At 41.6% G+C, this 20033-nt stretch overlaps 1 protein-coding gene across 1 annotated transcript in view; it reads left to right on the top strand.

Moving 5' to 3' along the window:
• Nucleotides 1–17618, top strand: part of SLC9A4 (solute carrier family 9 member A4) — a gene marked incomplete at both ends in the record, with an annotated part of 35679 nt that extends 18061 nt beyond the window's left edge. The window contains 6 exons of the mRNA XM_084296838.1: nt 825–895; nt 3685–3846; nt 10256–10352; nt 12511–12642; nt 13267–13354; nt 17317–17618. Of these exons, the coding sequence (XP_084152964.1) occupies nt 825–895; nt 3685–3846; nt 10256–10352; nt 12511–12642; nt 13267–13354; nt 17317–17618 (852 nt within the window). The remainder of the gene's footprint in view (nt 1–824; nt 896–3684; nt 3847–10255; nt 10353–12510; nt 12643–13266; nt 13355–17316) is intronic.
• Between the last annotated feature and the right edge of the window lie 2415 nt (nt 17619–20033).

Genomic DNA, 20033 nt, shown 5'->3' with positions numbered 1-20033 from the left:
GAAAACTGCTCAAACTAACTTAGCAACACTAGGCAAAATATGCATACACTTTTATTTTTACTCCAGGGAATATATCTGAAATTAACAAAATGATCGTGCCTTAAAATTAAACACATTCAAAAAACATTAGCAAAACCAGAGCATCTCAACTGATTTGAATTTGAATTGAATTTAATTCTTGCTATTCCAACCTTTGCACTTACCTTTGAATGGTAATTGTTCAAAAGCACCACTTACAACTATACATATGGAAGAACTGGTCGTTTTCTGTCTGTTTCTGTAATGCTAGAAATGGACAGAAGACGACTGAAAATTCTGATACTTAGCAGTGATGAACTTGCCATTCTCATGACAATATACAAAATCAGGGAATTTTCAGGTCATGGCAAGGGCTAAAGTGTGGAGTACCTGGCCCCACACATGCAGAGGGATGTCACACATACAGAAAGAAGACCTAGGTGGCATATCCAATAATTTTGGTTTTGGTCTCAGTAGACAAAAAGGACCATGCAATTTAGATGCTCAGTATTGTTTTCCACTGTGTACAGTCCTTTACTCAGTTTTGTATTTTGTTAGGTGATGGTGAGATGACATCAGACTGACAGAACTGCCACCTCAATCAAAATATTGCCACAGCAGCCAAGCACAGTGGGATATTTGCCTTGATTTTTAGAAAAATGTAGTTATTTTCAGAATTAACTCACCCTTCCCATTTAAAAAAGAAAAAAAAAATAGAAAGAAAATCCTGTCAACAGTTGCATATTTGTGGTGACATTATTTTCTCATAATGGCCACTTAGATTTCTTCCGTGTTTGTTTCTCCAGTTGATGGATCACTTCAAGGCTGGTATTGAAGACGTATGTGGACATTGGAGTCATTATCAGCTGAGAGATAAGTAAGCATCTCTTACTGCAGACTATTATAATAAAATAACCTATCATCTGTGATGTAAAATACAAAAGGTAAATAGAATAAGAAATCCATCTTGTGCCCCATGAGGCTAAAATAGTATGATAATATTGGGGACGTGTGCAATATCTCTTTTTAAAAAGTGAACTCCTGAGTAATCGCTATCTCTTGGGACTGCAGTGCCCATATATTGTCTGCTAAATTGCTTCTGCACAAACAGGGAGAAAATGAGCCTTCTGAAAGAAAAAAAAAACATAGCAGATAAATTCATGCTGCAGGCATCAGACTATGCATATAGCTTTGGCATAAATCTTTGGTCTATGGCAGTGTTCCTTTAGGTTGAGATTTGGAATGGAAGATGTGTATGGTGTCAGTGCTTCACTGTCTTTCTCTATAAGCCTCCAAGGCAAATACAATCCCTTGTAGGTGAGTACGGATTAAAGAATTACTAATTTTTCCCTACAAACCTTTGTAATTAGTTATATTCAAAATTAAAAAAAAAAAAAAATAGTGGAGGAAATGTTGGCATTTAAATATCGAGTAGCACAGGCATATACTTTCGTTCAGGTCTTCACCCAGGAAATCACAGAATCACAGAATCCACAAATGGCTAAGATTGGAAGGGACCTCTAAGTTCTACCACCCTGATAAGCAGGATCACCTAGAGCACATTACACAGGATGGCATCCAGGAGGGGTTTGAATATCTCCAGAGAAGGAGAATCCACAACCTCTCCGAGTAACCTCTGCCAGTGCTCTGTCACCCTCACAGTAAAGAAGTGCCGTCTCATATTGAGCCAGAACCTTCTGTGCTTCAGTTTGTGCCTGTTGCCTGTTGCAGGGCACAACTGAGAAGAGACTGGCTCCATCCTCTTGGCACCCTTCCTTCAAATATTTGTACACATTGATGAGGTGTCTCCTCAGTCTTCTCTTTTCCAGGCTAAACAGGCCCAGCTCTCTCAGCCTGTCATAATATGGCAGGTGCTCCAGTCCTCTAATCATCTTAGTAGCCCTAAAACACAGGACCTGTGCTGTCTTCTATAAGCAGGATGAGGTGATATTGTCAAGTTTTGTGGATCTTTCAGGCATTGCTCAGAAGAAATCAACCTGGGATTCTAAGCTGCCTTCTTCCCCAAAGGCACTCTGCAATCATGTTGGCCTCCACCTCAACATGTTAATGTTCTGAAGATAGACTAATCTTTTCCACAGACATCATATTTTGATGCTATGGACTAAGTGTTATCCCTAAGATCATGCCTAGACTTCTGTGTCTGAGACCTCCAGCTCACCACTCAGCACTGGACCCCAGTAATCTAGACTGGGTGTTTGCTGGGACACGTGGAAGTTCCCTTCATGACTAGGTTTCTCCTTATAAAAATCAAGAATTAGGAGTGGGAAGAAGGTTGGTCTGTATTCAGTTCTCATTCCTACAGGGTATGCTGATGTATCTAGGGCGCATACCTGGACCTGGAAGCTAAATGCCTTCTAATGTCTTCTTGGCTCTCACAGTAGAGATAGATAGCTTTAGAGCAGCCACTGGGGCAACACCACTGCCTGTGCAGTCAATAAGCTAAACAAATCCCTCTTAGAACAGTAATTTAATTGAAATAACAGCATTTCAAATTTCAGTAAGATAAAATATTATTTCCACTTATCTCACATCTACGCATATGCTTTGATAAGAGACATTTGTCCATTTTTATTTATTTTTTTTTTCATAAATGTAATGTTTCTGTTCATGGGCAGATTCCAATGACACATTGTATATATGTAAAAAAAAAAAAATGTAAGAAGATTGTATTAAAAAATATTCCCTAGACTTTCCTGTGTAACTTCAAAAATGCTTAGCATGTGTGTATCAGAATTAATTACCTTAGTGATGACACTTCAGGTTGATTTCTGAAAATAATAATTATATATATATATATAAAGAGCTTCAATCCCAACCGAAACATTAATGTACTTCTCTCTATTATCTGAGGAAGAATGAAGACCAGTCATGTTTAGAGAAAATGTACAAAATTCTATTCCTTTTCTTAGCATTGTGGAAAGCATTATCTTGCTGTGGTAAACTGTTCCTTTGAAAGAAACTTATAAGAAGATCTGCTGTTCTGCTAAACATCTGCCTGAAAGTAGATACCTGTTCCAAAGCACACACATACATTCACATTCAAATTATGTCATACATCAGAGATACTTTACAATCTGCAGCATGCGTGCACATAGTATTTTGTGGTCCATTCAATTTTTCTGTCATTCAGAATACAAAGAAATATATTTTATCCAGCCTAATTGTTGGGATTCAAAATTATCATCAACATAATGTGCCCAAACTACTGTAACTACTGGGCCATTTGAAGCATTATTGGTGGCTGGCTGAATAGGCCAGGATTACTGTAAGAGCAGCTGCTGCTGTTATGTCCTATTAGAATACAACATTTGTATGAAAGCATGGAGACTGGCCATATTCTTTTCTTACAAATGTGGCAGTGTTATATAAACACATACCCAGTCCTCTTCTTTGCTTTGATTGCAGATTGTTTCTTTCTTTTGTCCAGTGGGCTTTACAATCTCTGTGGACCACCAGACCATGCCAAATGTCCCCCTAAAGGTCTCTGTTCACTTGCTCTTCAGGAGTCCACAGGTGCCTTTAATTTGGATACAGTTTCCACTGGTGAATTATAGATGTGCACATTTGAATGAAGATCAGCTTGACCTACAGAAATAAAAATACATTTCACTTTTTTACACTTCATTTTTAACTTCTCTTTTGCAGATTTAAGAAGTTTGACAATAAGTATTTGAAGAAAATTTTAATTCGGGAGCATCAACCCAAATCCAGCCTTGTGTCATTATACAAAAAGATGGAGATAAAACTGGCCATAGAGATGGCTGAGAATGCCATGGAAATTTCAAAATCATCCACAGCTTCTTTACAGTGAGTACTGACCTCTTCATCCTTTGTGGAGCTGAGTGGGATAGGAGGAAAGGCAATAAAAATCAAGCAACACCCAAAGGATTTTGTGATTTTAACAAAAAAGTATGGGGAAAAAAAAAAAAAAAAGTCATGGGAATGTGTTGTTTTGGGCCGGCACTCATATTTGTACATCGGTTCTTTGCTGACAGATTGAAAATTACTTTTTATTTATTTATTTATTTATTTATAAGTGATGGGCAATTCAGAAGAAGAAACACAAGTCAGGTGTAAAGGCCACTCTCACTGTTTTGAATCACAGCAGTGGTTTGAGGGGACAGTAACCTTCAGTGTGCTGACTGATGCGCTTTATTCATCACTGCCAGCTGGTAAGAGAACTGAAGGAGAGGCTAGAGAAAAGGTCTTGACTCCAATATCCCAATGAGAAGAGAACAGTTTTCCTTCTAGCATTTGCAGTTTTTGCTATTTCACGTTCCTGTCCCTCAAATCATTCTGCTATATTTTGATACTTCCATACCCACTTTGGCCAGAACATGGTTTCAGAGAAGAAAATAAAAAAAAAGACAGAAAGAATTATAGAGAACACTTTCTAAACCTTACCTTGGATTTTCAGTATGGAAAATGAGTAATTTACACCAATGCAGTTGTCTAGTTTCTCAATAGTGTGCTAAATGAATGCTAGTTCTCCCAAAGTGTATGTCCTTTCTATTTTGCAGCAGCCTCTGGCAAGGCCCAGCATATTTTCTTTACTGACTGTTTCTCTCACCCCACACCAGAAAGTTCAAATAACAACAGGAATTTAAACTAAAATCTCTCTTGAAACTGTTTGGCATAATCACATCAAAATTCATCTGCTTTCTTGAAACTGATGTCAGCTTGCAGTGTAAGACCTAGCTCTTTTCTTTCTAAGTTGTTCTTTGCTGAATGGATGATATTAAAAGAGATTGCATGTCTGTCAGGCTCCTTTCTGTCTGCTGTATTCCCTTAACTGCTCTGAGCCAAGAGTAAATGTGAAAGGCTGGTAGACAGTCTATGGCAAACAAACCACTTTCCTCTTCTTTTCTTGAGAGAAAAAGAAAATAAGACAAATTGCTTTAGAGTGGTTCAAAAATTCTCTCCCGAGATAAGCATTTAGACTGAAAAAATATTCTATAATAAATAGAGTATGACAGACTAGATTTTGCCATCTTTACTTTAAACTGTAATAAAATTCCACTGTGCATCAGCCTCTGATTTACAGATTTTCCTCTTGAGACAGACTTTTTAAAAATAAAATGTCACCTTTAAAAAAAAAAAAAGTGACTCAGAACCTTTCTGATCCTTGGAGGCTGTGAGAGTGTTAGGAAAATACAAGTTTTCACAGCTCTGTTCTTCAGTAAGTGTCCACTGAGGAACCCTGGAGGAGACAGGATAGTGAGATAGTTGTGTCTTTGGTCTGAGACACAGAATCACAGAATCACAGAATTTTCTAGGTTGGAAGAGACCTCAAGGTCATCGAGTCCAACCTCCAACCTAACGCTAACAGCCCTCCACTAAACCATATCCCTAAGCTCTACATCTAAACGTCTTTTGAAGACTTCCAGGGATGGTGACTCCACCACTTCCCTGGGCAGCCTGTTCCAGTGCCTCACAACCCTTTCAGTGAAGAAGTTCTTCCTAACATCTAACCTAAAACTCCCCTGGCTCAACTTAAGCCCATTCCCCCTCGTCCTGTCACCAGGCACGTGGGAGAACAGGCCAACCCCCACCTCGCTACAGCCTCCCTTGAGGTACCTAAAAAGAGCGATAAGGTCACCCCTGAGCCTCCTCTTCTCCAGGCTGAACAAGCCCAGCTCCCTCAGCCGCTCCTCGTAGGACTTGTTCTCCAGGCCCCTCACCAGCTTCGTCGCCCTTCTCTGCACCCGCTCAAGCACCTCGATGTCCTTCTTGTAGCGAGGGGCCCAAAACTGAACACAGTACTCGAGGTGCGGCCTCACCAGAGCTGAGTACAGGGGGACGATCACCTCCCTAGCCCTGCTGGTCACGCTGTTCCTGATACAAGCCAGGATGCCGTTGGCCTTCTTGGCCACCTGAGCACACTGCTGGCTCATATTCAGCCGACTATCCACCATCACTCCCAGGTCCTTCTCTGCCTGGCAGCTCTCCAACCATTCCTCTCCCAGCCTGTAGCTCTGCTTGGGGTTATTGTGCCCCAGGTGCAGGACCCGGCACTTGGCCTTGTTGAACTTCATGCAGTTGACCTCAGCCCATCGGTGCAGCCTATCCAGATCCTCCTGCAGAGCTTTCCTACCCTCAAGCAGATCGACACATGCACCTAACTTGGTGTCATCTGCGAACTTACTGAGGGTGCACTCGATGCCCTCGTCCAGATCATCGATGAAGATATTAAAGAGGACCGGCCTCAGCACCGAGCCCTGGGGGATGCCACTAGTGACTGGCCTCCAACTGGACTTGGCTCCATTCACCACGACTCTTTGGGCCCGGCTATCCAGCCAGTTTCTAACCCAGCGAAGCGTGCGCCAGTCCAAGCCAAGAGCAGCCAGTTTCTTGAGGAGAATGCTGTGGGAGACGGTGTCAAAAGCCTTGCTGAAGTCAAGGTAGACCACATCCACAGCCTTTCCCTCATCCACCCAGCGCGTCACTCTGTCATAGAAGGAGATCAGGTTCGTCAGGCATGACCTGCCTTTCATAAAGCCATGCTGACTGGGCCTGATCGCCTGCTTCCCCTGCAAGTGCTGCATGATGACTCTCAGGAGGATCTGCTCCATGAGCTTTCCTGGCACTGAGGTCAAACTGACAGGCCTGTAGTTTCCCGGGTCTGCCCTCCGGCCCTTCTTGTAGATGGGCGTCACGTTTGCTGGCCGCCAGTCGATTGGAACCTCCCCTGATAGCCAGGACTGTTGATAAATGATGGATAGTGGCTTGGCCAGCTCCTCTGCCAGTTCCCTCAGTACCCTTGGGTGGATCCCATCCGGCCCCATCGACTTGTGCACATCTAAGTGCCGTAGCAGGTCACCAACCAGTTCTTCATGGATAATGAGGGCCACATCCTGCTCCCCATCCCCTTCCGCCAGCTCAGGGTACTGGGTATCCAGAGAACATCCGGTATTGCCGCTAAAGACTGAGGCAAAGAAGGCATTGAGCACCTCCGCCTTTTCCTCATCTCTTGTAACTAAGTTTCCCCCCGCATCCAGTAAAGGATGGAGACAATGCAGCAGTTCTTATAACTCCATTCTCCTGAGTGATTAAGTAAATCTGCTAAAGACTAAAATGTTTCTTAATGGAAGCATGCATAAATGATTTGATTTTTCTCACTGAGCTGGCTTATAACTAAGCTATCCTCAGTCAGCATACAAAAATCTGGTCATAAGCAATGGAGATTTTAAATCATATTCCAATCTATATCATGTATAGCAATATTTGTGGTGCTATAGTAGTAAAAAAAACCTCATCAGCATTTCTGATCACTTTGCAGCATTTAGGGACATGAGGGGAAATACTCTATAACAATCAAGGTGGATGTCCATCACTGTAGATAAACTCTGTGCTCAGAAATTGCATTCATGCCGGTGTGAATCCTGCAGGTGGAGTGGGTATTCAATATGCACTAAGCATTTCCAGTGCAGATTGTAGAAATGTGTCCACAGGCCGTGCAACAAAAAATCCACATGTAAATGAAAATAGAGCATTATGTTATGATGGCTTGGAGAATATTAACCTTAGAAATAAGAATTTTGAAGACAAAAGCATAGCCAAGCAAATATTATCAAAACTGTGTTTTTATGGTTTTATTTTGGAATTATACCCTAGGAATGCCCATTAGAGAGACAGAGATGAATCAACTCTGAGTTTAATTAATGCTGGATTCATATTACTGCAATATGGACTTGTGTAAAAGTAAATCTTACAGAGTATCAATACAGTAGAGATCAGAATAAAATGGCATTTTGTCTTTTGTGATGGTGCAGCTGTGCAAGAGCTGTGCCTGGTGAATGCTACTTCCTTCATAGGGTAAGTGAAGATTGGTGGAGAGTTCACAAAGTTCAAAATTTTGGATAAAATACATAAAAAATAATTTTACAAGCATTGTGGAAGGAATTTTATTTCCTCCCTGTATCAACTATCTCCATGTCTTAAGAAGAGATACTGTCATGGTCTTCATTATGCAGAGAGAGGCAGTTTCCGTGGCATAGTATCAGTTCAATATTTCCTTTGCAACTATATTGCCTGTGCCATTCTTTGTCAATAACATTCTAAAGGTTTTAATAAGAACAAATAAATATTTTCAATAATGGTTGCTTTATGGGTTTAGTAAAATACAATTAAAAAAAAAAAAAGTTTTTTAAATGTATTATATATTGCAAAATTTCAAAGCAACCTGTTCTTTATTACCATATGTATGTCTTGTTATCAGTTTTGTAGGTTAATATCTAATCCCATGGAAAGAATGCATACTTTTTATTTCTGCTTCAAAACAAGGCACATTATCTTCCTGCTGTTTGTTCTCTTGCTATTCCAGCTCAGCAAAACTTGGGGAATTTTATTGATTTTATATGTCACTTTAAAAGATATGCAATAAGCCTTTAAATGGCTTAGGAATGGCCTCCTCTTCTGTACTGGCATGTGGACAGGTCAGGTATGCAACTGGAAAGGTAAAGAGATTATCTGATGCCTTGCTGAAGTTCTACTCACCACTTTTCCTAGTTATTCCCAACAGCAAGGTGTAAAGACCCTATGGAGACATTTGGTGAAGTGAGGATGTGAGAGGCAGTTACTCCCTGTGACATTTACACCACTTGCACTGACTATGGATGTTCAATTTACATTACATAAATGCTGCATTTCATATACCAGTACTGGTTGACCAGCTGATTGCAATTAGATTGCCATTAGTCCCCAGGGGCTATGCTTATGTTTGCAAGGGGCTGCTGACAGCAGAGAGGCTGACTTCCTTTCTTGGAAAGTAGCATACATGGGCCGTCCTACAGCCTAGGACATGCCAGACCCAGTATGGAATAAAGGTGCATTGAAAGTGCTCACCTGGGAACTTGGAGGAATCCCTGGATCCTCTCAGTGGTAACCCTGAGAAATGAAAGCAAGCAAAAAGCTAACTAACCAACCAACCAAAAACACGAGCTGGACTGAAATTATGTGGTTGTGGTGGTCTTTCTTCCTTGCTAGTAAATATCTAGGTTTGTTATTGTTGCTGGTGCTGAGAACTGATCTGTGTCCATCATACATTTGTTGGGAAGGATTTCTCAAAGCCAGGATAAGATTTCTAGTCAAAGCCAGGAAAAGAGTCCATTTCTCTCCCTGTGTCTTCTTAGATTATAGCATGAAATTGTGGTAACATTGTTCAATTAGCTGCAATTGCAAAATTCAAACCTTTTCCCTATGATTACAGTATAATCTTAGTTTTGTTTGAATCTAATTTCCTTTGCCGTTAAAAGTTATTTTATTTCAGAAGGAGTAAAAAATAAATATACACAAAACTGTGGCAATACTGTATGTTGATAACAATCCCTTCCTTAATTGCACAATTTACAGACAGAACTTAAAAGACATCACTGAGCTGAAAATAAAGATTTAGGATAAAATTTTAAACAAGAGAAAAGAAAAAAATGGAGAAAGGGAAAAACCAGAAACAACAAGATGAACTCAAACTGATTCATCCTGGATGATGACTATCTGTTTCCCTTTCTTTTCTTGGGAATTGAGCCGAACACTAACTCTCACACAGATTGACTGACTTAGCAGGTCCAGTTAACATTTCACAGCAGCCTTCATGTATTGTTTTGCTAGTGAAAAGGACAGGCAGTTACAAATGACTGTCAGCTTCTTGTCCCAGTTTGCTAAAAATGCAAAGATTGCTATCTCTTAGGTAGTTCTTTTATTTTAAATGGAGAAACAGGTTTAGTACCAAGGAAATCCTATATGTTCCTTTAGCCACAGAGAGGTCTTTTGGACTCTAGTCAGGGTGTGTTTTATCTCTTAAGGATGTACCATGGTTTCTCAGAGGAGTTAAAACCAGCAGGACAGCAAGGCCCAGACTGTTACGCCATGATGAACAGATTCAAATGGAGGAAATTGCAATACCTTCCTGTTGGTTGCCCAATCTAATCCTTAATTATGAACTTCCTTCTAAAGCACTTTGAAGGACAAGGAAACTTGTCTGCTGTCAGCTCTATAAAGGCTGTGGATCTGCTCTGACTGCCCAGTGTTTTGATAAAACCTGGGAAGGAGCCAAGCCTGACATTGTTCATTCAGCTTTGGATGACTTTGTGCCGTCACTGGTTACTGAAAGGCTCTTTGCCGCCTTCTGTCCTAATACAAAAAGCAGCTCATGCATCATTTCATAGCATTAGCATTTCACCAACCTAATGTCATAATTAAACTTCTCCTTTATTTCCAGGAGCTGTAGAAATCGGCGTGTGCACAGGCTCTCCCCTGCTGAGGTGGAGTCCATGAGAAATGTCCTGACACATAACCTATACCAAGTGCGACAAAGGGTGTGTGAGTCGCCTTCTATTGCGCAGTGTTTGCGGACCAAAAGCTCTTGTTTGCCCTCCTTACCTCATGGCAAGGGCAGTGTTAGCGGTGGGACCAGCCCATGGCTGTACAATGAAGGGAAGGAGGCCAGCCTCAGAGCTTGCTACCCAGTGGAAAACAAAAAAGCAGGTTTTTCCATCAGCTTTTCACACTTGAGAGCAGCAGAAAAATCCAGGAAAATCCAGGAGTGAGCTGTAGAGGTCAGGCTTCCCTCACTGTACAGCTACCTGCATCTCAGAAATGGCCTTTCTGAGGCTGCTGGATCTCCCTGGCCAAGGCTGGCCTCCCAGGTCCTCTCCCTGCATCACCTGTGACCTGCTTCTGCTGGGGTGCTCCCACAGCCGCACGGGCCACCCGCCTCACACTGTAGCTCAGACAGTGTATTTTCAGCAACAGCCACAGCACATTTTCCAAGCAACCCACCCACAGTAGAGCCTTAAGACCCAAAGGTGTGACAAGGCCCCTCAGGGACCCCCTGCTTTGCTGATGCCTGGGAAGCTGGGTTGGCAGCAGATGCCTACGTGGCGTGGCAGCAGGATGGGGGTGAGTGGGGCCAGCAGCATCCGAGCACCCCCAGTCTGGCAGGGCTTCAATCACTCCCAGGCTGGCAGGGTTTCGTGGGAGGCAGCAGGATGGCGGGTCGCCAGAAGCCGCCAAACTCTTCTGCGGAGGTGGTAAACCATGGCCCAAAGTCAGCTGAGAGGCAGGCTGGTGTGTCCTCCCCCTGCGTGGGAGTTACAGTTTCCCCTTGCCAAAAGAGGAAAAAAAAAAAAAAAGTTCCACCATTCCACCTCCTTCAGAGTTTCATTTTACAAGTTCCCCTCCCCGCCACCCCCCCCCAAAAAAAAAAAAAGCTTAGCAGAGATTTGTTTTGCAGAAATTTGTACTGGTTTTGCTGCGGACCAAGTTATCCTATCTGTTTAATTCAGTCTTGGGCCCTGAATATGTAACTGAGTGCTCTCATACAGCAAGGAGTGGGAGAGGATATAGAGGATATAACCTTGAAATTATGCAGATAAATGAAACTAGCTCGTGTAACACACATTTGCTAGAAAAAGCTAGGCCCTGCTCATTTAAATGTGTCAGTATTAATATGATATTCATTCCCAATATTGTTTGATTTGCCATGGCCAATTATCTTTATGATATTAATTTCTTATCTTGCCAGCAACAATTTGCATATATGGCTGCATCTTAGCTGAAATGACCTCTCTCTCTTCAAAATCAATTACAGTAATGACCATTAGTGCCAGTCACTTCCTATGTGGCATTGAGGTCTGTGTGCTTTGGAAATAAAAGATTGGAAGTAAAATAATACTACTTCTAATACTTCACTTTAAACTTTGAAGGCCTGATTGTGCTTTGCCTTATCCAAGCCACTTTGAAAGTACCTATTCCAGTCAAGTTAAGATCAGATCCTGCATTTGAAGACATTTTTGTAAACTTAAGTGATTCTTTCTCTTTTAGGCAGAGAATTAATCTCTTTCCCTTCATTTAACAAGAAGTAAACAATAAATTAAAAATCTTGTCCTAAAAAATGTTGAGCTTTAGGGTAACCTTAAGGTGTAATTTGTCCTAATATGGAAAGGAAACTGAGCTGTGCATCTCCTTCTACAGATGTACTCTTAGCATTATGTTTACCTCCCAGTCACGTCTGCAACTTGCTCTGGCGCAGTAGTATGAGTACCAAGGCTCAGGGGTGGGCTAACCAGATATTTGTTTCTTTGGACCTGCCTCATACCTGTAGCTCCCAACTGCATGATCAGGGGAGGGCTGAGGGGGAGGTAAAGCTCAGAGGTGTTAACAGGCTAGTGCAGGTGGATGTTTTATGGTGCTCTTCAAGCAGGCATCAAAAAGAGCATCAAAATGCAGCCCTAGAGGTAGCACAGGCAGCTGGGAGTGGGGGTAGTCCAGGGCTTACAGCTGTGCTCATACGTCCTCACACCTTGCTGTGCAGAGTGAGGTTAGTGCAAGGCTGTGTTTTTCCACAAGTTGCCAAAAAAACCCATGGCAAGTCTGTGGCGTGCCCTTGGCCCTGTGACCAACAAGGCTGTGCAGCTTTATCTAATTAACTTTGTGAGTGCAAAGGAAACTAACAGAGTGAACTTTCTGTTACAGGCACCGTCGTACAACCGCCACAACCTGCCCACCAACACCAGAGAGAAACAAGCCCAGGAAATCCTCATCCGTCGGCAGCACAGCCTGAGGCAGAGTTGCAGGAAGGGAAACAGCTTACCTTGGGGTAGACCGGTACCTGTTATGCAAACTGCTGTTCATGTAATCAAAACAGAGAAAAAAAAATCCTCTGCTTTTCCATAAATAGGGAAAGAGACACACATTTTTATATGCTTTTTACAATTAAAATGGATACTCTCCCCAGTGCAGCTCCTAAGAAGAAAGGATTCCACTTAGCATGTAGACAGCCACATTTTTAATGTCCTACCACTATACATCAGTTAAAAATTGCATACTATGTCTAGAAGTAGTAAAATAATGCAACCTTCATTGTTTTGGCATGTGCAAAGCAAGGTATAATCACACCTATGTGAGCTTGTAGCCTCACAAAAAGCCTGATCCAAAGGCCTTGACACCCTGACACCACAATTTGAGCTTTGGATCCGTAAGGTAAGATTCGTTTGACCATATGTAGGCATTGGATAGCATAGCTGAGATAATCACTGTTAAATAATAGAAATAAATTCTTGCTGGATACAATTCCATTTTATTCATACTTGTCACCTGAAATAGGAAAGGTGAATCTTAGAAGAGCATATTTCTCTCTACTGACTGTAAAACACCCCTAGGCCTATTAAAACAGACACAGATTTTCTATGTAGCAGAAGCTGAGTTCAACCCATGTCTGTCTGTACGCAGGCTAGCACCACGGGCACACGCTACCTCTCCTTGCCGCAGGGCCATGGCCAGCCCACTTGGCGAAAAGCCAGGCACGTTACTTTTACAGGTAATGGAAATGTTTTATGTTCTATCCTGCTCCAGTATGAAAGATATTTGGCCAATTGTTTGGTGGATTTAACAGTACTCAATGAACACTGCCATGGAAATCCCTGGTCTCTTTAAATGAGTTACACCCTTCTCTCCTATCTTTTTATCTGTGCCATTTATATGGTCATGACTGCTGCAGTTTCTGTCTTGTTCCAGCACCACCTACTTTTCTCTTTTTTTCTTCTTGCACAAATTCTCCTCTGATCCCTGAAGTTTGACCTGGTCATGAGGGCATGTGCATAAGCCCAAGAAAGCAAATTGTCTGTTTCCTGCAGGCCCACAGACTCAGCTGCATGCAGAACTGTAAGGAGATGCTGATGCTGGTAGCCTGATAGAGGCGAGGCTGACACAGAGCCATGCCTACAGGGCCAGTGGGCAGTGAAGCTGAGCAGAAGCTCCCAACAGCATGCCCACACACTGTAGATCAGTGTATGCACGCACACACACACACAACCAACCACCCTGAGCAGCACAGTGAGTACAGCACACACACAAACACACAGCACCAACAGTATCATCCTGTTCTCTTCTCTGACTGATCAGGATGAAGAGCTGGTAGTGGAAAATTGTATGCATGCACGTATGCATACACATGCACTGTAGATCCCTCCATAAGTGGCCTTGGCCACCCAGTCTTCCCCCTTGCTGGTTCCTGGGTCCCCCTTACCCTGTATGCAGATACATATGTACAAACCAGTCTCTCTGGTACCTGGTCTAGACTGTGGCCCTACCAGTAGCCACCCCATGTTCTCTCCAGTCACCGGTCTGGATCTCCTGGTCCATCTGATAGCTAGTTCACAGCCCTGCCCTCTTCAGTGTCTGTCCCATAGTCATGGTTGCTCCAACACTTGCTTCCCAAGCCTCTTGTCCTACTCAGTGGCTCCTCTGGCTTGATGATTGCTAGTGGTTTTGCACTGATATATACCCACACAATATGAGTGGGCCTCAGTCCCTCTGGTTGCTGGCATTCAGACCTTCATGCACATGTGCACAGAGTACAGGGAGCTGCTCACTCAGGAAAACAGACACATGTGGAGTTTAATGAGAAGACAGGAAAAAACTGTCCTGATCTGGCGCAAGGCATGGCCAGACACATGTCCTGACCAGCCTCTGTTTAAATGCATCCATCCCCTTTCCATCCCCTTTTCTCTCTGTTTTACTGCACTTGTCCCATACTCCCCAAACCACCCTAATTCCTTCCTTTACCCACCTTTGGTTCCTTCCCTGAAGATCTCATCATAAGTCTTGTATGATCCCCAGATACTTTCCCCTGGCATCCTGGCAATTACCTGGCCTCTTCTTCTTTTTTCCAGCTTGCTCTCTGTGATCTTTCCGTAGTGATTGTATTTATATTGTATTGTGGACATAGAATAATTCAAACGGTACTGAAACGAGATGGTAAGTTTGTCCAGAAATACCAGTATTACTACAGAATACCACCCATCCATAAACCCTTAATTAAGAAGACAGAGATAAAGGATTGAGCAACACTGAATTGCCCAAGGAGACATAGCAGGACAGTGTCAGAGAAAGTATGGAATTTAGGACACTTGAATGTCCAGCATTATCTCCCTATATAATTTTCCTGACTACTTTATGAGTTTTTTTTATGTGACCCTGAAATATATTGGGTACCTCTGAAAATTACTTCTGATTTCTGGAAAAACTAGCTACAGTGATTGAAAGTATATTTTTAATCATTGTCTTTGTATCAAAACCTGGACAACAAAGATCCTTTCCTGCAGGTGCAAAACTATTTTTTCTTTCTTCTCTTTCTGTTTTGCTCTGAAAGAGATGAAAGCAAAAGAGATCTGTGTAGGCAAACCATCCCCTTGGTGCTGTGCACCCACACATGGTAGAGGCAGAACAGAAACCCATAGGATCTATTCAGAGAGGAAGATCAAAGTTACTCACGGGGATTTTTGTTATTATTTCTTTTATTTTTTTATTTTAAAGAGCTGGTTATTTTCTGTTCTGTTTGTCAGGATGTGGGGGATATGTGTCTTTGAGTCTTTCTGAAAGACTCAAATTGTTCTACACAGCTGCCTCAGACCTGAAAGCATTTCAGATGCTTTCAAAGGACCAAGTCCTGGTATCACAAACAGGCATGTTATTTCAGTAGGGTGAGGAATAAATCCTGAAGCAGTGAATATAGGTACATTTTTAGTAATACTCAGCCCTACATTTCAGACCTGCCTTGTGATCTCTTTGAATAATTGTACTTCTTGGCTTGGCTTCTGGCATCCTAAAACTCCATAAAATATTCTGTACTGTTCTTGTGAAAATCAAATATATATCAAATTCAAACCTGAACATGTTCTCTTATAATCTCTGTACAACATATACTTCAAAATGAACTAATTTAAATCTTGTCTTATTGCTTCTTTTTTGTTTCCACTGGAGTACAAGGCTTTCCTACTATTAAAGGGGACTTGCTGTGAATTATCAGATTAAAGGGAAAACAGGGTGGGGAGTAATAAACGTATATAAATCAAATAAATCAAATAGTTCAGAGTTGTATTTACTTTGAAAAGAACACTCAGTTAACATTCTATGATTCCATTATCATCTCTGGACCCTAGAGTAGCATTCACACCACTTGAAAAGTCTACTTCAGGAGGAAACCACCATAAATTCCCCTCATATAATCAATATTAGGATGAGATGAATTGCAGTTGGGAACTGAGAAAAGAAATACTCAGTATATATGAAACAGAATGACAACTTCATGTAAATACATATATCTTTAGAGAGAAAAATACCACTTGTTTATGCCTGAAGTCCTCCTGCAACAAGCACCCTCCAGCAAGCTTGTTTTAACTCATACATAGCATGCGCAGAAATTTTAGTAACCAACAGGACAGAAATGACTACAAATAGATCCTCAAACTGACCAACAGCTCTTCCTGCCTTTCATAAAAGTGAATGATTTCTTTGGCAGTATACATCAATCAAAACTTGTAACACTGATGTCCTTCTTGTGGACACTGATGTCCCTCTTGAGTGTCTCATAGCACTAAGTAGAAGTCCTTGAAATCTGAAAATATCTTTAAAAATAATAATAAAAAAGCTTTAAATAACTTAGTTATTAAGCTGAAATAACCTAATAAGTTTTGACTGTGTGACTGTATCCAATACATGTGAGCTTTACCTGCAGCAGGGTATGGTCTAAATTTTGTTATTTATGGTCTTTATCTCACCAAACTTCCCAGCGTGTTAGGAGTTGTTCTTTAAATTAACTGACTAATATGCTACTGTGCAGTCAAAGTAGAAGTAACCCTAAGAAGAGTTACAAAGTATATTTTGTAAACTCAACAGAATAAAAGAGTTAGGACCTATCACAGTCACATTTTAATTGTGTACTTGGAGCACTGCAAGGTGGTAGGAGCAGGTCTGACACACCCAATGTAATCAAAGCGCCCTAGAGTCAAACTCCTGGTTTCGGGTGAAACTGTTTTCTTCCCAGTTGTTAACCACAGGTGACTGGTTATCTTGATTTTCAGTGGTGCTAGAGTCATCTTCTTAGTGAGTTTTACAATTATTTTCAACTATGGCACTAGATATACTTGTGATATTGGTTGAAATGTACATAAAGGAGTGATCTTGCCCTGTGAAGGCATGAGCTGCTTTACAAGGTGTGGAAAGATACCTGAATTTTTTCTTTCACTGGGGTTTCAGAGTAGAGGCAAAATCAATAACATCTCTGAAACATCATCTTTGGTATGAAAATAAAGATCTAGGGTTATTTTTAGTTCTTGACTGCTCTCTTATTCTATAGTAATTATTTAAAATGATTCCACTTTAGACTTTAAAACCATAATGCTGTATAATGTTGAATACCTTTCAATTGTCCTTGCCAATATCATGGTGTTTCTCTTTTTTTCTGCTTCATTGCATGAATTCTTTGTTCTTTTCCCTCAGATCACCCCAGAAGCAACTCTGAGGCTGGCATCCCAGTAAGGTTCAGACCCCAGCCCCGACTACGGCCGCTTGAAACAAAGCACCACCAGGAGGAGCTGATTCCAATGGCACGCTTAGACAGACGTGTCTGCCCGTCCAATTTCTCAGGTCAAAGAGGAAATTCAACCAGTCAGCATCGTTTAACCAGAGCAGACAATCTAACTCTAATGCCAAAAACTCGATTCAATGGGGGAGAAGTTGAGGGCTATGAGTCAGAAGAAGAGACAGAAACAATGGCACCAGCCAGGCCATTAGACATATGAGGAGCAGAGAAGAGTGATGTTCACATCTCTAGGGTCCTCTGCGCGCTGCTCCAGAGAAAATAACAGAGCTCTTATATGAACCAAACCACAAATTTCCTTTTGGGACCAGTGCACTCATTCTTGTATCACTTTCAAACACTGTATCAAGGTACTTAGTGGCTCAGAGAAGAATCAAATTATTATATGTTTATGTAAAGTTTACTTTTCAACAAAGCACTGTAGAAAAGAGGGGAATATGGTCTTCGTAGGGATTTGGACATGGATTTAAATGACAATAGTTGGGCACAGGTGGTACTATAGATGGGAGCTGATAATGTCTTCCTCTGTATTATGACTTAAATCTGGGTGAAAGAAATACTGAAGGACATGGTTAAGACATGAGTGCCCAAACTGGTAACTTCAATTTGCCTAGAGCTTTGTATCTCAGATTAGTTAAGATATTTCAGATATAAGTGAAAAACAGGCTTATTTAGGGCACCTAAATGTCAATGAAGATGTCTAAAAGGATAGTTAAATCAAAAGGATGTTTTAGTGGATATTTGCAGCACTTGAATGACATCTCAAGCTTTGCATTTTTCACAAAACAAAAACAAAAACAAAAACATTTTTGCATGTTTCAAGTCAATTGCTGTGAAGGTTCATGGCTCCTGTGATTCAACCAACTTCAGCATGGAGACACCTGTCACCCATCTCCAGTTGTTTTCGATGAAGAAAGGAGGCATCCTGTACTTACAAATCCAGAGAGGATTCTTCAGCCAGGGGTGCTATTGGAAGGCCAGCACAAAGCTCAACAGTTTCATTTGCAAACATGGGTCTGCAAGAATGTGAACAGTAGTCCTGTGGTTATAGCTCTAGTCTAGGGAGCAAGAGGCTTCAGTCACAGAGCATCTAACCTCCCTCCCTCTCTCCCACCTTGCTGGGGCTGCCCAAATTGCTGGACCACTCTTCACACTGAAGCTGGACCAGCATCACAGATGGGAAGCAAGAGGCTGGGACAAAAGGTGAAAGAAAGCCTGACTTTGTAGCCTGCTGGCTAGCAGGAAAGAAGGGCTCTGTGTTGTGCTCCCAGGTTTCTAGGGTGTTTGTCTATATGTTGCACAGAGAAGCATTTACTAAAAAAAGCAAAAATAACCAGAGGCATATGTACTGGATCCCCTGACTCCTCAGCCTTCCTACTGAGCTCCCTTCCAACTGGCTCTGTGTACCCATGCTCTAGTCTCAGCAGTGGAAATCCATGGTGGTAAGGGCACAGGAGACAAGCAGCTGTGGAAGCTTGGGTCAGTTTGGATAAAGTCTAAAATGCTTGCCAAAAATGCCAGTCACCTAGTGCCTGCGACAGAGCTTCTTTCTGCAAAATGGAAGAAGCATCATTACCATCATGTCTTAAAACTGTAGGTGAGTAGATTTTATGCAAAGGAATGATTTGAGTCCAGAAGTCCATAAACCCACTTTTGCAGCTGCACTAAACTGAACTCTGCAGCTGAGAAATGCACAAAGTTCAGTCATGCTTTCTTCATAATTCACTTTCTCTCCTCCACTCAAAGTGCACTGAACTGTGCAATTTGAAGTCTGTAAATGGCACTGCAAGAATCAAAGAGGTAAGAATCAGTGATAAGAGTGCCACCCTTCTGGTTTTGGGGAAGGATGTTACTGTAATGAGCACTTGCATGTCTTAGTCCAGAAGACCTTTGAGGTATAAATAATGATTTCATCGCATGTCAAGCAATGTATTTCTGATTCAAGATAGGTAGCATCTAAACTAACAGATTAGGAATGTACAACCAAAGGAAAAAAATAAAATAACTTTCCTCCCTTTTTCTCAGGTTTGAAGTTTTATATTTAGCAGGTCATAACAAATCATCTGTATTGAAATTATACAAAGATTTCTGAATCTGTTCTGTTTGCTTTTCCTCATTGTGCCAGAGAAATTAGTCAACTTCCTTTTATGAAAGGATAGGTTTCGGCTTTTTTACTGACAGTGAGCAAGCAAGCAAATACAGTTCTGTACCTGAAAATCAACAAATAAATTCAACTACACCAAAAGAAGTGCTGCACATAGTTTTTAAACAAAAACCCTGTGCCATCCCTCAATCCTATTGCAAGTTATATCACATACTGTAAATCTCAGTGAAAACACTATTTTAAGAAAGAAGAGTGATCATACAAAATCAGGTCTTGAATTGCACTATGAGCTACCCAGTTGCTATGTGAAATTTAACTGAGGGCAAAATCAGCTCTTGTGTGAGTGGTCCTTAGATCACACAGCTGATGTAGATGCATGGAAAGGGAAAGCAGAGAGTTAGGACCTGCTTCTGCATTGCAAAGTCAGGAGACAGTGGGTTCTCCAAAACTAGCTGGTGGAAAATGTGGACTGGAGGCAATCTTTGGACACAGCGATGAACAGAAAGTTGTACC

This window comes from Netta rufina, assembly GCF_964035555.1.
Source record: "Netta rufina genome assembly, chromosome: 1".
Classification (NCBI taxonomy): domain Eukaryota; kingdom Metazoa; phylum Chordata; class Aves; order Anseriformes; family Anatidae; genus Netta; species Netta rufina.
The sequence above is the reverse complement of the archived record's forward strand: the minus strand, read 5'-3'. Positions and strand labels throughout refer to the sequence as shown.